At 36.4% G+C, this 13,943-nt stretch overlaps 2 protein-coding genes across 7 annotated transcripts in view; one reads left to right on the forward strand and one right to left on the reverse strand.

The window, feature by feature from the left end:
* Nucleotides 1–9,917, reverse strand: part of LOC128212372 (testicular haploid expressed gene protein-like) — a 34,741-nt gene extending 24,824 nt beyond the window's left edge. For 3 of the 6 annotated variants that reach the window (XM_052917805.1, XM_052917804.1, XM_052917802.1), the window contains exons 1-2: nt 7,497–7,845; nt 4,971–5,045 (exon numbers count right to left, since the gene is read on the reverse strand). In XM_052917805.1, coding sequence (XP_052773765.1) covers nt 4,971–5,045; nt 7,497–7,512 — 91 coding nt within the window. In that variant the 5' untranslated portion in view covers nt 7,513–7,845. Of the gene's footprint in view, nt 1–4,970; nt 5,046–7,496; nt 7,846–9,758 lie in introns of those variants that run through there. The other 3 variants (XM_052917808.1, XM_052917803.1, XM_052917807.1) reach the window with 2 other exon arrangements.
* LOC128212373 (nucleolar protein 16-like) overlaps nt 1–13,449 on the forward strand; it is a 45,608-nt gene extending 32,159 nt beyond the window's left edge. The window contains exons 6-7 of the mRNA XM_052917809.1: nt 10,424–10,624; nt 12,012–13,449. Coding sequence (XP_052773769.1) covers nt 10,424–10,624; nt 12,012–12,094 — 284 coding nt within the window. The 3' untranslated portion in view covers nt 12,095–13,449. The remainder of the gene's footprint in view (nt 1–10,423; nt 10,625–12,011) is intronic.
* Nucleotides 13,450–13,943: the final 494 nt, after the last annotated feature.

The following is a 13,943-nucleotide window of genomic DNA, read 5'->3' on the forward strand; positions in this document are numbered from 1 at the left end:
TTGCAGGTAAAGTAAAGAAAACAAATGGTATTGCTTGGTAAAGTAAAGAAACCAAATGGTATTGCTTGGTAAAGTAAAGAGACCAAATGGTATTGCTTGGTAAAGTAAAGAGACCAAATGGTATTGCTTGGTAAAGTAAAGAAACCAAATGGTATTGCAGGTAAAGTAAAGAAACCAAGTGGTATTGCAGGTAAAGTAAAGAAACCAAATGGTATTGCTTGGTAAAGTAAAGAGACCAAATGGTATTGCTTGGTAAAGTAAAGAAACCAAATGGTATTGCTTGGTAAAGTAAAGAGACCAAATGGTATTGCAGGTAAAGTAAAGAAACGAAATGGTATTGCTTGGTAAAGTAAAGAAACCAAATGGTATTGCTTGGTAAAGTAAAGAAACCAAATGGTATTAGTTGGTAAAGTAAAGAGACCAAATGGTATTGCTTGGTAAAGTAAAGAAACCAAATGGTATTGCTTGGTAAAGTAAAGAAAACCAAATGGTATTGCTTGGTAAAGTAAAGAGACCAAATGGTATTGCAGGTAAAGTAAAGAGACCAAATGGTATTGCTTGGTAAAGTAAAGAAACCAAATGGTATTGCTTGGTAAAGTAAAGAGACCTAATGGTATTGCTTGGTAAAGTAAAGAATACCAAATGGTATTGCTTGGTAAAGTAAAGAAACCAAATGGTATTGCTTGGTAAAGTAAAGAAACCAAATGGTATTGCAGGTAAAGTAAAGAAACCAAATGGTATTGCAGGTAAAGTAAAGAAACCAAATGGTATTGCTTGGTAATGTAAAGAAACCAAATGGTATTGCTTGGTAAAGTAAAGAGACCAAATGGTATTGCTTGGTAAAGTAAAGAAACCAAATGGTATTGCTTGGTAAAGTAAAGAAACCAAATGGTATTGCTTGGTAATGTCAAGAAACCAAATGGTATTGCTTGGTAAAGTAAAGAGACCAAATGGTATTGCTTGGTAAAGTAAAGAAACCAAATGGTATTGCTTGGTAAAGTAAAGAAACCAAATGGTATTGCAGGTAAAGTAAAGAAACCAAATGGTATTGCAGGTAAAGTAAAGAAACCAAATGGTATTGCTTGGTAATGTAAAGAAACCAAATGGTATTGCTTGGTAAAGTAAAGAGACCAAATGGTATTGCTTGGTAAAGTAAAGAAACCAAATGGTATTGCTTGGTAAAGTAAACAAACCAAATGGTATTGCTTGGTAAAGTAAAGAAACCAAATGGTATTGCTTGGTAAAGTAAAGAAACGAAATGGTATTGCTTGGTTAAGTAAAGAAACCAAATGGTATTGCTTGGTAAAGTAAAGAAACGAAATGGTATTGCTTGGTAAAGTAAAAAAAACAAATGGTATTGCTTGGTAAAGTAAAGAAACCAAATGGTATTGCAGGTAAAGTAAAGAAACCAAATGGTATTGCAGGTAAAGTAAAGAAACCAAATGGTATTGCTTGGTAAAGTAGAGAGACCAAATGGTATTGCTTGGTAAAGTAAAGAGACCAAATGGTATTGCTTGGTAAAGTAAAGAGACCAAATGGTATTGCTTGGTAAAGTAAAGAAACCAAATGGTATTGCTTGGTAAAGTAAAGAAACCAAATGGTATTGCAGGTAAAGTAAAGAAACCAAATGGTATTGCTTGGTAAAGTAAAGAGACCAAATGGTATTGCTTGGTAAAGTAAAGAGACCAAATGGTATTGCTTGGTAAAGTAAAGAGACCAAATGGTATTGCTTGGTAAAGTAAAGAAACCAAATGGTATTGCTTGGTAAAGTTAAGAGACCAAATGGTATTGCTTGGTAAAGTAAAGAGACCAAATGGTATTGCTTGGTAAAGTAAAGAGACCAAATGGTATTGCTTGGTAAAGGGACCAAATGGTATTGCTTGGTAAAGGAAAGAGACCAAATGGTATTGCTTGGTAAAGTAAAGAAACCAAATGGTATTGCTTGGTAAAGTAAAGAAACCAAATGGTATTGCTTGGTAAAGTAAAGAATACCAAATGGTATTGCTTGGTAAAGTAAAGAAACCAAATGGTATTGCTTGGTAAAGTAAAGAAACCAAATGGTATTGCAGGTAAAGTAAAGAAACCAAATGGTATTGCTTGGTAAAGGGACCAAATGGTATTGCTTGGTAAAGTAAAGAAACCAAATGGTATTGCTTGGTAAAGTAAAGAGACCAAATGGTATTGCTTGGTAAAGTAAAGAAACCAAATGGTATTGCAGGTAAAGTAAAGAAACCAAATGGTATTGCAGGTAAAGTAAAGAAACCAAATGGTATTGCTTGGTAAAGTAAAGAGACCAAATGGTATTGCAGGTAAAGTAAAGAAAACAAATGGTATTGCTTGGTAAAGTAAAGAAACCAAATGGTATTGCTTGGTAAAGTAAAGAGACCAAATGGTATTGCTTGGTAAAGTAGCGAGACCAAATGGTATTGCTTGGTAAAGTAGAGAGACCAAATGGTATTGCTTGGTAAAGTAGAGAAACCAAATGGTATTGCAGGTAAAGTAAAGAAACCAAGTGGTATTGCAGGTAAAGTAAAGAAACCAAATGGTATTGCTTGGTAAAGTAAAGAGACCAAATGGTATTGCTTGGTAAAGTAAAGAAACCAAATGGTATTGCTTGGTAAAGTAAAGAGACCAAATGGTATTGCAGGTAAAGTAAAGAAACGAAATGGTATTGCTTGGTAAAGTAAAGAAACCAAATGGTATTGCTTGGTAAAGTAAAGAGACCAAATGGTATTGCTTGGTAAAGTAAAGAGACCAAATGGTATTGCTTGGTAAAGTAAAGAAACCAAATGGTATTGCTTGGTAAAGTAAAGAAAACCAAATGGTATTGCTTGGTAAAGTAAAGAGACCAAATGGTATTGCAGGTAAAGTAAAGAGACCAAATGGTATTGCTTGGTAAAGTAAAGAAACCAAATGGTATTGCTTGGTAAAGTAAAGAGACCTAATGGTATTGCTTGGTAAAGTAAAGAATACCAAATGGTATTGCTTGGTAAAGTAAAGAAACCAAATGGTATTGCTTGGTAAAGTAAAGAAACCAAATGGTATTGCAGGTAAAGTAAAGAAACCAAATGGTATTGCAGGTAAAGTAAAGAAACCAAATGGTATTGCTTGGTAATGTAAAGAAACCAAATGGTATTGCTTGGTAAAGTAAAGAGACCAAATGGTATTGCTTGGTAAAGTAAAGAAACCAAATGGTATTGCTTGGTAAAGTAAAGAAACCAAATGGTATTGCAGGTAAAGTAAAGAAACCAAATGGTATTGCAGGTAAAGTAAAGAAACCAAATGGTATTGCTTGGTAATGTAAAGAAACCAAATGGTATTGCTTGGTAAAGTAAAGAGACCAAATGGTATTGCTTGGTAAAGTAAAGAAACCAAATGGTATTGCTTGGTAAAGTAAACAAACCAAATGGTATTGCAGGTAAAGTAAAGAAACCAAATGGTATTGCTTGGTAAAGTAAAGAAACCAAATGGTATTGCTTGGTAAAGTAAAGAGACCAAATGGTATTGCTTGGTAAAGTAAAGAAAACTATTGGAAGTGACTGGTAGAGTACAAAAACCTGATGGAAGTCATTGCATTGGTAGAGTGAAGAAACCATATGTAACTGATTAGCAGAGTAAACAAATCCAAAATAGGGATTCCTAAGAAATCCGACGGTTTGGTACATAAACCCAATGATAGTGATTGTAATGCAAGGAAACCCAATGGTTATGTTAAGAAAACTAGTGATAATGATTGGCAAAGTAAAGAAAGTCAATTATAGTGATTAGTGAAGTTAAACGATACCAAATGGTGTTGATTGGTAAAGAACCCAATGGTAGTGGTTGGTAAAGAACCCAATGGTAGTGGTTGGTAAAGAACCCAATGGTAGTGGTTGGTAAAGAACCCAATGGTAGTGGTTGGTAAAGAACCCAATGGTAGTGGTTGGTAAAGAACTCAATGGTATTGATTGGTAAAGAACTCAATGGTAGTGGTTGGTAAAGAACCCAATGGTAGTGGTTGGTAAAGAACCCAATGATAGTGATTGGTAAAGAACCCAATGGTAGTGGTAGGTTAAGAACCCAATGGTAGTGATTGGTAAAGAACCCAATGGTCGTGGTTGGTAAAGAACCCGATGGTAATGATTGGTAAAGAACCCAATGGTAGTGATTGATAAAGAACCCAATGGTAGTGATTGGTAAAGAACCCAATGGTAGTGGTTGGTAAAGAACCCAATGGTAGTAGTTGGTAAAGAACTCAATGGTATTGATTGGTAAAGAACTCAATTGTAGTGGTTGGTAAAGAACCCAATGGTAGTAGTTGGTAAAGAACTCAATGGTATTGATTGGTAAAGAACTCAATTGTAGTGGTTGGTAAAGAACCCAATGGTAGTGGTTGGTAAAGAACCCAATGGTAGTGATTGGTAAAGAACCCAATGGTAGTGATTGGTAAAGAACCCAATTGTATTGATTTGTAAAGAACCCAATGGTAGTGGTTGGTAAAGAACTCAATGGTAGTGGTTGGTAAAGAACTCAATGGTAGTGGTTGATAAAGAACCCTAAAAAGCTGCTGTAAAGCTAAAACATGTGTATACATTATAAATATATCGCGCTATACGCAAAGAATCACAGTATGATTATTATTTCGTGATGTGAACAGGTATTTAATTGCATGTACATGCAAAGCAAACAAGCAGAAATCAACGTTAGTTTTCAGAGTCCAATCTGTTGGTGCATGAACTACATTTCTGTACATTGTCTCAATAGTAAGACGTGATGTATGTTATAGAGTGGAAACCTTGGTACCAGAGTGGAAACCTTGGTACCAGAGTGGAAACCTTGGTAACAGAGTGAATGCTCAAATATACACGGATCATATCAAATCATATGTAATACGAAACCGACGTATAATAGCACACAACTTTCGAAGGCAGAAAGTGATCAGTTAAGTATACCGACAGTGGTTACAATGCACCCAGTGCCGTCCTGCTTACCACCACTCTTTCTTGGGGTCGTATCTCTGAATAGGCGGGCCTCGCTTTCGTTATCCGAGCCCCTAAAGCTTACTTCTACAATGGATAAATTGGGCTGGTGTTAAGCTTTGGCGCGAAAATCTTTGAACGGTCTAATATAAGTCATATTGACCGAATCCCTAAATCAGCAAACAATGTTTCCTTTTCGGAGACTTGTCCAGGATTGTCTGTTGAATTTTCAGCATTCCAAATATATAAGTATCCTCCCTAGTAATGTAGTTTCACCCCAACCCGAGAGTTGAGTGTTTTGCGGCAACTAGGTTTACCCTGCACGAGCATTGGTTTAAACAATATTTATTTTATATAAGTACATAAAGCAAAGACAAATTACATACATGATAAGTAAGGATTAAGGAGCTTAGAGCTAATATTTATACCTCTCTCGAGGGCTCGGATGAACCTATCTTACACGAGCGGCCATGTAGATGCCTTTTCTCCCACCTCAGTTAAACAAAGTACAGACTTTAGTAAAACTGTATTTTAATTCATTTTGTACATACGGTAACACTTTTTAATTTTGACCATTGGCAAGATAAGGATTTTCAGTATGGCCAAATATTTGGATCTACTTATCTGGGTGGGAAAAACATTATTTTTGTCCTATAAATTCACGAAACGTCAGTTCGATTTAATCTAGTATATCTGTCATTGTTTTCTTTCGTACACCAATGGTCAGTATTTTGGGCAGCTTCTGGCCACTGCGATTCGTTATTAAGTTATTTAACCAGATCGCTCCTGGCTTCTCAAGTGTATGCCATATCTTTACAATTAAAGCAAGGATAACCTTTTAACGAGACTGTGCAATATCCGACTTGTAGGCTCTATACTTTCAACTAGCAATAATATGAGCGATAAACTTGGATTTGTATTAGGCAATCTCTTCTTTTTTTGGATCTGACTTGGCAAAGAAGGTGATATTGATTGGCGTATATTACCTCATGTATCTGAAAGCCAGTAGACATTTATACCACCCGGGGTTTCTAACCCGTGAATAACAGAACTCCAACCCTGGTCTTTTAAAGTTCAGAAACAAAATCAGTTGTGGTTCGTTGTTTTTTTGTATGTTAAAGGTAGCACATCCCTTATGGAAACCTCCACGTGATTCTCTTCAATATTATTGCTTTAGCATATGTTTTAATCACAGGACTTCAAATCCTTTGAGGGTTTTAATGTAGGGGTTCGAATCCAAACAGAAGCACATTTCTTTTTTTTCTTTTTTTTCTTCTTTGTTTATATTAGGTAGTAACATTTTTATAGAGTGTATATTGTATTTGTTTTAAAAGGTAATTCAATAAGTATACATTTCTACACATAAATATAAGCTTCTTTAAAGATTTCATTGTTTGCAGGCACGGCTTAAATAGATGGTTGGAAATTTCAAACTTTGTTTAAACAAGACGGTAAAAAAAATTGATTCCTTGTATTATGATTCCTAAAGGTTAAAGTTAATTGTTAATAAAGACAGGCGTAGTTCTTGAACTTGTTGATTTGGCTATAAAACGTCGATGTTCAAATCTGTACGCGGTCAAAGCAGTATGTTAAAATTGAAATACCATATACAGTTTGATTTTATGTGTTGGTGATGTGGCCAATAATGATATTTCTGAAAGCAATATATTTCTTGTTACTATGATACAAATTATTACCCAAAACATTGCAAAATAAATATTTTTCTTGTCTCTCTGGTGATGTCGTTTTTTTATAAAAAAAATCTGAAATGGAGGTAGGGTAATTCAAGTTTAAATAAACTTGTTATTTGACTGATAATTTCTCATAAAACATGTTTTTGAATCCAGGAAATGATACACATCAAGAATTAATCAAGCGGTAATAGTTTAAAATGATTCCCATTAAGGTCTGACTAGCTTTATGCATTTAATAAGTTGCTATTCCTGTACATATACATTGCGCTGGTGCATAATGTACTAGTGTTCTTTATTAATGACTTTGTCTCAGAGGTTTTGTTAACAAGTGTAGGGTTTTGAACGCTGTATAGAATCTTTTTTTGTACAGCTAACATACTGCAACCAACTAGTCACTTGTCAAGTATATTCGATAGCTGCTTTCATGTATGTCACTTTTTTATTTGTATAATTGTTTATTCTTATCCGACTTCCATGATTTCTTGTTCAATACGTTTTATGTACATGAATGCTGTTTGGACTCAACGATTTTATGTCTTATGTATTGATGATTTAACGCCTAGGCGCTTAAGTAATCATGGGTTTCTTCCAAGAGTAACATAATAGCTTTATTCTTTAATCTGTCTATACATACGCTTTAAGCGCTTTAACGAGCCTTGTTTCTGTAATACCGATTCCTTCGAGATAAGGTCATTTAAAAGTTCAGCATTACATAACATTGAGAGAAAATAAGATAAATTAACGTCTACCAATAGACTAAATCAAGTATCCTAACAAAACAAGTGGGTCTGAAGAGGCTGCTTGCTTAATCTTATCTTGAACACAAATAAGTTAACTTCCATACCTTGTAATGTCGCCATTATTCAGTAGTTGAGTATAAATCCAGTTATTATATCGTTTATATGAACACGATTTTCAGCCAAATTAAAATCTCATTAAATGAGAATCACTTAAGCACATGTCAATGTTATGGTACGGTTTTGGCGGCCTTGTCCTCAACGACGTCACGTGGATTCCTAGCAACGTTCTATTGTCGGCGCGCAACGTCACGTGATCTTCTGTTTTTACTTTCAATGAAAGTGTAAATCATATAGCATTTCAATTGTTATTTAAACGTCCGGTTTTAAATTACTGAAATGAAATAAAGCATGCTCTGATAATACGCTAACTCAGTTAATGACAAATGAAATCCAATATGCGCGGCGGCTTTAGTTCTAACGATCGATTTGTATATAGCCGATTTATATATTGTGATTCAAATACAATAGGTCAAACGTATAACGCCATCAAATAGATAAAATCTATAACACCATTCAAAAGCATTTGTATATAATAGTGAAAGTACATTTGTATAAATGTGATTAATAAATATATTTTTCCAATTGACAGAAAGGCAATAAAACTTTCAAACTTTCAATTCAGCCCGTTTATGGCATTTTATTCTTAAAATTTCATAATTAATTTCATAATTATTAATAAAATGAATTTGCAAACCAATGATACAAGATTGCTGACAAAAGATCAGATCGCAGATTATCATATTTCTTTTCGTAAATTAATGTTTTATGGCTTAAACTGTTACTAACGGTTTAAGAAAAATGCATAAAACATCAATTTTTGAACTTAAATACAAAAATCTGCGATCTAAGTTTTTGTCAGCAGTCTTATATAACGCGTTTCCATGGCTTTTCGCAAAAATTGGCTCGTTCCAAGTCAAAAAATAAAAAAGTTGTTAAAACGTTCAATCTGTGAGAGTGCAGCTTTAAGGTGTAATGGTCATAAGATAGAAAATCGCGTAGTGGTCTGATGAAATGTAGTCACTCCTTTATGGCTATTTTCATGATAATGCTTCCAATCAAAGATGATCTTATACCTACTAAGTTAAAATATCACCGCACTTTATACAGTACTTATTTGATAACCATGCCATTATGAACTTGAATACTGTAACATGGAATATAACAGTATATTCTCTAGCTCATCTTATTTATCCGATGTCTACTGCAAAAAGATGTTAATATCTTTGGTATTTCAGAACATTGGCTTTTCCCTCACAATGTGCATTTTATGGATTCTGTTCTTACCAGTTATGATAACATCGTTAAATGTGACAAAAGTCTTGACATTACGAGCAGAAGAAATAGAAGCGACATGGAGCGTTCTATCTACATGTCTTGGTAAAATATAATAATGGTAAACAAGTCTGAGAAAAACTTTCTAAAAATCAAACTTTTATTTCCGAAGTGAGTGTTAGAAACGGATGACGTCGAAATATGGACGTAACAACATTTGTTTGTATCTTTCATGATATAAACATTTCATTTTTGGTACAGAAATAACATATAAATAATCACTCAAGGTTAAAAAATGATGCCAACAACATAACTGCAAGATCATTTCTGCTTTTTACATCAGCGAATGTGGCGGTCTATCAGGGAAGTGGGGCCCGTGCACCCCCCCCCCAGTTGGTTGAATGTTAGGAAGTACCGATACCTTATTTTGACCCACTTTATAAGGTGTGAAAAGGTATTTTTGAATGAAGGGTTAAAATACATGAACGATTGTATATACGTGTCATTACAATACCTCAATAAAATGAAAGTTTTGAGGGAGCTTGTCGGTTGTGCATCCCCCCTCCCTGCCACCTTAAAGTGCAAATTGAATAACATAAAATAATGACGTTATCTCAGTATACTGTGTCTGCAAAGCGGCTAAAACGTTAAAAAGAACTGTACTGTTGGTGTAATATTGCAACGTTTATGTTGCTAAAAGATCTGTTACTCATTAGTAAAACTCTTTCTCAAAAATGAAGGAAATAACTATATAAACATCAAAGCTGATAATTTTAATTTTGCACATATTAACAAAACATCATTTAACGGTTCGCCGTCTTGCCCGTACATGTATATAACGATGTGTGTGAGCTATGACAACACTGATATTGATGCTGTCTTCGGTGGCTTTTATGAAATAAGCAGTGGTATTAAAGATTCGTTAGCAATGACTATTTGATTCCTTCTTTTTAAAATTAAGCTTGTTTCCTAAAATAATTTTAGTAAATTAATAAATGGGCATCTAAATAAAGTATATTTTAATGGTTCATTACCTACAAAGCCGGCAGTAAGACTCCGCGGCGACCTTTTTGCCTGCATCTAGAACGTCCATACACTGACGTTAAAACACTAACGTCTGTCGTACAACCAAGTCCGTATTACATTTATACAATAAGTTCATATCCTTTTTGCAATGAATGTTCGACATGAGCTACTTGTGTGCGATCCACTGTTCTGAGCTTACACATATGTAATAAGAGTTAAAAACAAACCCCTAAATTTGGCAATATCCTTGAAATTCAATATTGTATTTGATGCCTGCTCATTATCAAGCGATCATTGTTTGATTGAGATCGCAATTAGATCACGTGTACGTGATATCAAAGATGATGAAAATCTTGGATTCGATACAAGAACTGATATTGCCTTGCACAGCACTTTTATGTATATTGTCCTAAAGTTACTTTTAAACATTAAGATTCTTTGTTTTTGTATAAATGTCAAGGAAATGCATCTATTTGTCAATAGATGCTGAGAAGAATTATTCAGATAACTGCTTCCAAATAAACATTAAGAGCGCAGGGATCGCTTGAATACGTGTTGCGTGTGCAGGTTCGGTCGGGACCTAACGTCTTGAACATGTTTTATTTCAGCCATAATCTTTGAAGCGCTTATACAATATACTTATTATCATCATAATTTTATTTATTTATTTCAGTGGAGACGGCGTGTGGCGCATGTGAGCAATTTCAGCTCAGCCCTGTCGCCTCGGACCCCCGCTCCCTACCCTGTGCCGCGATCACGAGCGGGAGCTGCCACCGCCGCGTCACGCGGAAATACGAGGCGGCGCGCCGAAATGGCCACTACACGCGGTCGCCGGAAGTAGTTGAGAACGAGAACTTGACTGTTGAGCCGCCTGGTTAGAACTTGTATTTGTGTCATTTAAAAAATCACATGCTCAAATTCTCATACAATATGTCAGTTATTTCTTTAGGCAAATCAACATGTGCAAAAATGGTAAAACATATTGACCACTCTGTAACGATACCATAGCAATATTGTAATACGACAGCCAAACTGGTAACGTTGATAATATTTAAAGACATATAAAGAGTCAAGGCACACGAGGAGTCACAAAATGTCACAAGAAAACAAATCCTTATCAGCAATAGAGCGTTCACTGGGTAGGGGAGGGAGTAATATAGCGTTTACTGGGTTAGGGGTGGGAGTTTAAAAGCATTCACTTGGTAGGGTAGGGAGTAAAAGAGCGTTCACTGGATAGCGGAAGGAGTAAAAGAGCGTTCACTGGATAGCGGAAGGAGTAAAAGAGCGTTCACTTAGTAGGGGAGGGAGTAAAAGAGCGTTCACTGGGTAGGGGAGGGATTAATAGAGCGTTCACTGGGTAGGGTAGGGAGTAAAACAGCGTTCACTGGGTAGGGGAGGGTGTCATAGAGCGTTCACTGGGTAGGGGAGGGAGTAATAGAGCGTTCACTGGATAGGGGGAGTAATAGAGCGTTCACCGGATAGGGGAGGGAGTAATAGAGCGTTCACTGGGTAGGGGAAGGAGTAATTAAGCGTTCACTTGGTAGGGGAATGAGTGATAGAGCGTACATTTGGTGGGGGGGGGAATAGAGCGTTCACTTGGTTGGGGAGGGAGTAATAGAGCGTTCACTGGGTAGGGGAGGGAGTAATAGAGCGTTCAATGGGTGGAGGGTGATAGAGCGTTCATTTGGTAGGGTAGGGAGTAATAGAGCGTTCACTGGGTGGGGGGAAAGACCGTTCAATTGGTAGGGGAGGGAGAAAAAGAGCGTTCACTGTGTATGGGAGGGAGTAAAAGAGCGTTCACTGGGTAGGGGGAGTGATAGAGCGTTCATTTGGTAGGGGAGGGAGTAACAGAGCGTTCACTGGGTGGGGGGAGGAATAGAGCGTTCACTTGGTAGAGGAAGGAAGAAAAAGAGCGTTCACTGTGTAGGGGAGGGAGTAAATGAGCGTTCACTGCGTAGGGGAAAGAGTAATAGAGCGCTCACTGGGTAGGGGAGTGAGTAACAGAGAGTTCACTGTGTAGGAGAGGGAGTGATAGAGCGTCCACTGGGTAGGGGAGGGAGTAAAGGAGAGTTCACTGTGTAGGGGAGGGGGTGATAAAGCGTTCACTGGGTGGGGGGGGGGGAGTGATAGAGCGTCACTGGATAGGGGAGGGAGTTAAAGAGGGTTCACTGGGTAGAGAAGGGAGTAAAAGAACACTCACAGGGTAGGGGGGGGGGGCCTTTATGTGTCCAACCTTACAATTGTACACCTTTCTTTTACAGTGACACTGAGTAGAGTTCGACGGAAGCTGAACTTTGGCCGGAAGCCACCGCGAAGTCGGGATGCACCCCCGGAAGTCACATGATGAATGTTGTTACCCTGCCCACGTGCATCATTAAAAGAATGACGATATTTGAGATGAACAGTATACTTAGTCGTGACTAAATTTTATAAACATGTAAAAGTTTTTCCTGAATTTTGTACAAAGGAATACTAGGTTTTTAATCAAAACTAAATGCATTTTTGTGGCGGTTATTCACGAAAAGTATTGAACTACTTGCTAAAGACCATGAACTACTTCTTGAAGATGTGTTCATGGTACAAACCATATTTACGAGAAAGTGCTAGATAGTCTTACCCTTTAAGTGTTTGCATAGTTTTACACTTAAACACACATTTATTTGACTGAGCTGTGTTGTATGTGTGTGTTGTTTTGTTTTTATCTCCAGTAATGCCAAACCGGTTTCCATCTTAAAGCCCTGGAATATGGATTTATGGATAGAGTGAAAATCTGGAAAAAAAACGTGTGTGATTTTATCTATTTTTATTAACGTGTGAGAGCTCTTTTGTAATTTAAAATGCAGTAAATTTTGTAACTTTTCACATGGCAATTTTTGGATACCGTTTTATATGTTGACGCACTTTTGTTAACATGTTTCCATCGTTATGTTGTTAACTTTGTACTTAGATTATATTCATGTTTTAATTGTTCTGTTTATCACTTAGACATTGCTGATTGATTCCCTGTTTCTTTGATTTGTTGAAATTTTGTTGCCACCAACTGACTTTGAGTTGAAGGTTTTATGTACTATTGTTTGCATTACTACTAAAAGGATTTAAGCAGACTAATGTTACAGTAATACTTTTCGGAAACAGGTACAATGAGGTAAATCCAATCTTACATTTAGTAACATCATTGGCAACATTTATTGGCGAATTTCAAATAACCATTTTAGGTCGTCTGTGTTTTTGGAGGTATTGTCATTGCATCGGTGTCGTCCACGGACGTTATAAGAGAATTGACGTGAAACTTGGTGCGCGTGTTAACAGTGGCAATGTGAACATGAGTAGCAAGTCCCACTACTCTGTCGACAACGTGTTGAGTTGTGGCCCCTAAATCAACTTAGAAAAATGGACGAGCTATGGTACCAGACTGCGAAAGTTCTAGTTTACGAAACCCCAATTAAGAGAAAACATTCAGCGCAATTTCCTACGCATTGTTTTATTGACATTACTTTATTATTTGTTTTGTATTGATAGTCCACAGGTCGTGGGCATTCTTTTTGTATGCATATTCGATTTAAGGTTTTATATTTGCTAATTCCTTTATATCTGTTTTATTCAGCCATAAGCTCGGTGTTTTACCATTTATCATTTTGTTATAGATCTGCACAAGTTGTTTCATTATTCATTAATGTTTTAATAAAAGTTTAAACTTGCCGTGATGGTATTTGTTTGCACCCCATTTTCTGTCACGACATGACGGATACTTACACCAGTGATGCCGTTTAGCATTACACAGTTAATTGATGTCTGCATCTTCCCGGGGGATTATGCGTGGTTACTGGAGCATTTCACCGAACAGAGAACGTGCCAATCAAAATGATTGTCAATTCAGTGCATTACTTGCCTCAAATGTCCACCATAGGTAGACGATGTTGCTTATACAACATCCATTTCTGAAGTCCAAAGGTCAGTGTCACAAACACAGCTGTATTACTTGCTAGAAATGTACACTATACGGAGATAATGTTTCGCATACGCCACCAAAGTCTGTAGGTTCATGATCAATGTTACAAGCAAATACGTTTGTGTTATTTACCCCAAATGTTCACCATATGGAGACAATGTTTCGCATTCATCACCAATGTAGGTTCAAGGTCAATGTCACAAAAATAGATGTATAACTTGTCATAAATATTTATAGAAAGGCG

This window comes from Mya arenaria, chromosome 12 (genome assembly GCF_026914265.1).
Source record: "Mya arenaria isolate MELC-2E11 chromosome 12, ASM2691426v1".
NCBI lineage: Eukaryota > Metazoa > Mollusca > Bivalvia > Myida > Myidae > Mya > Mya arenaria.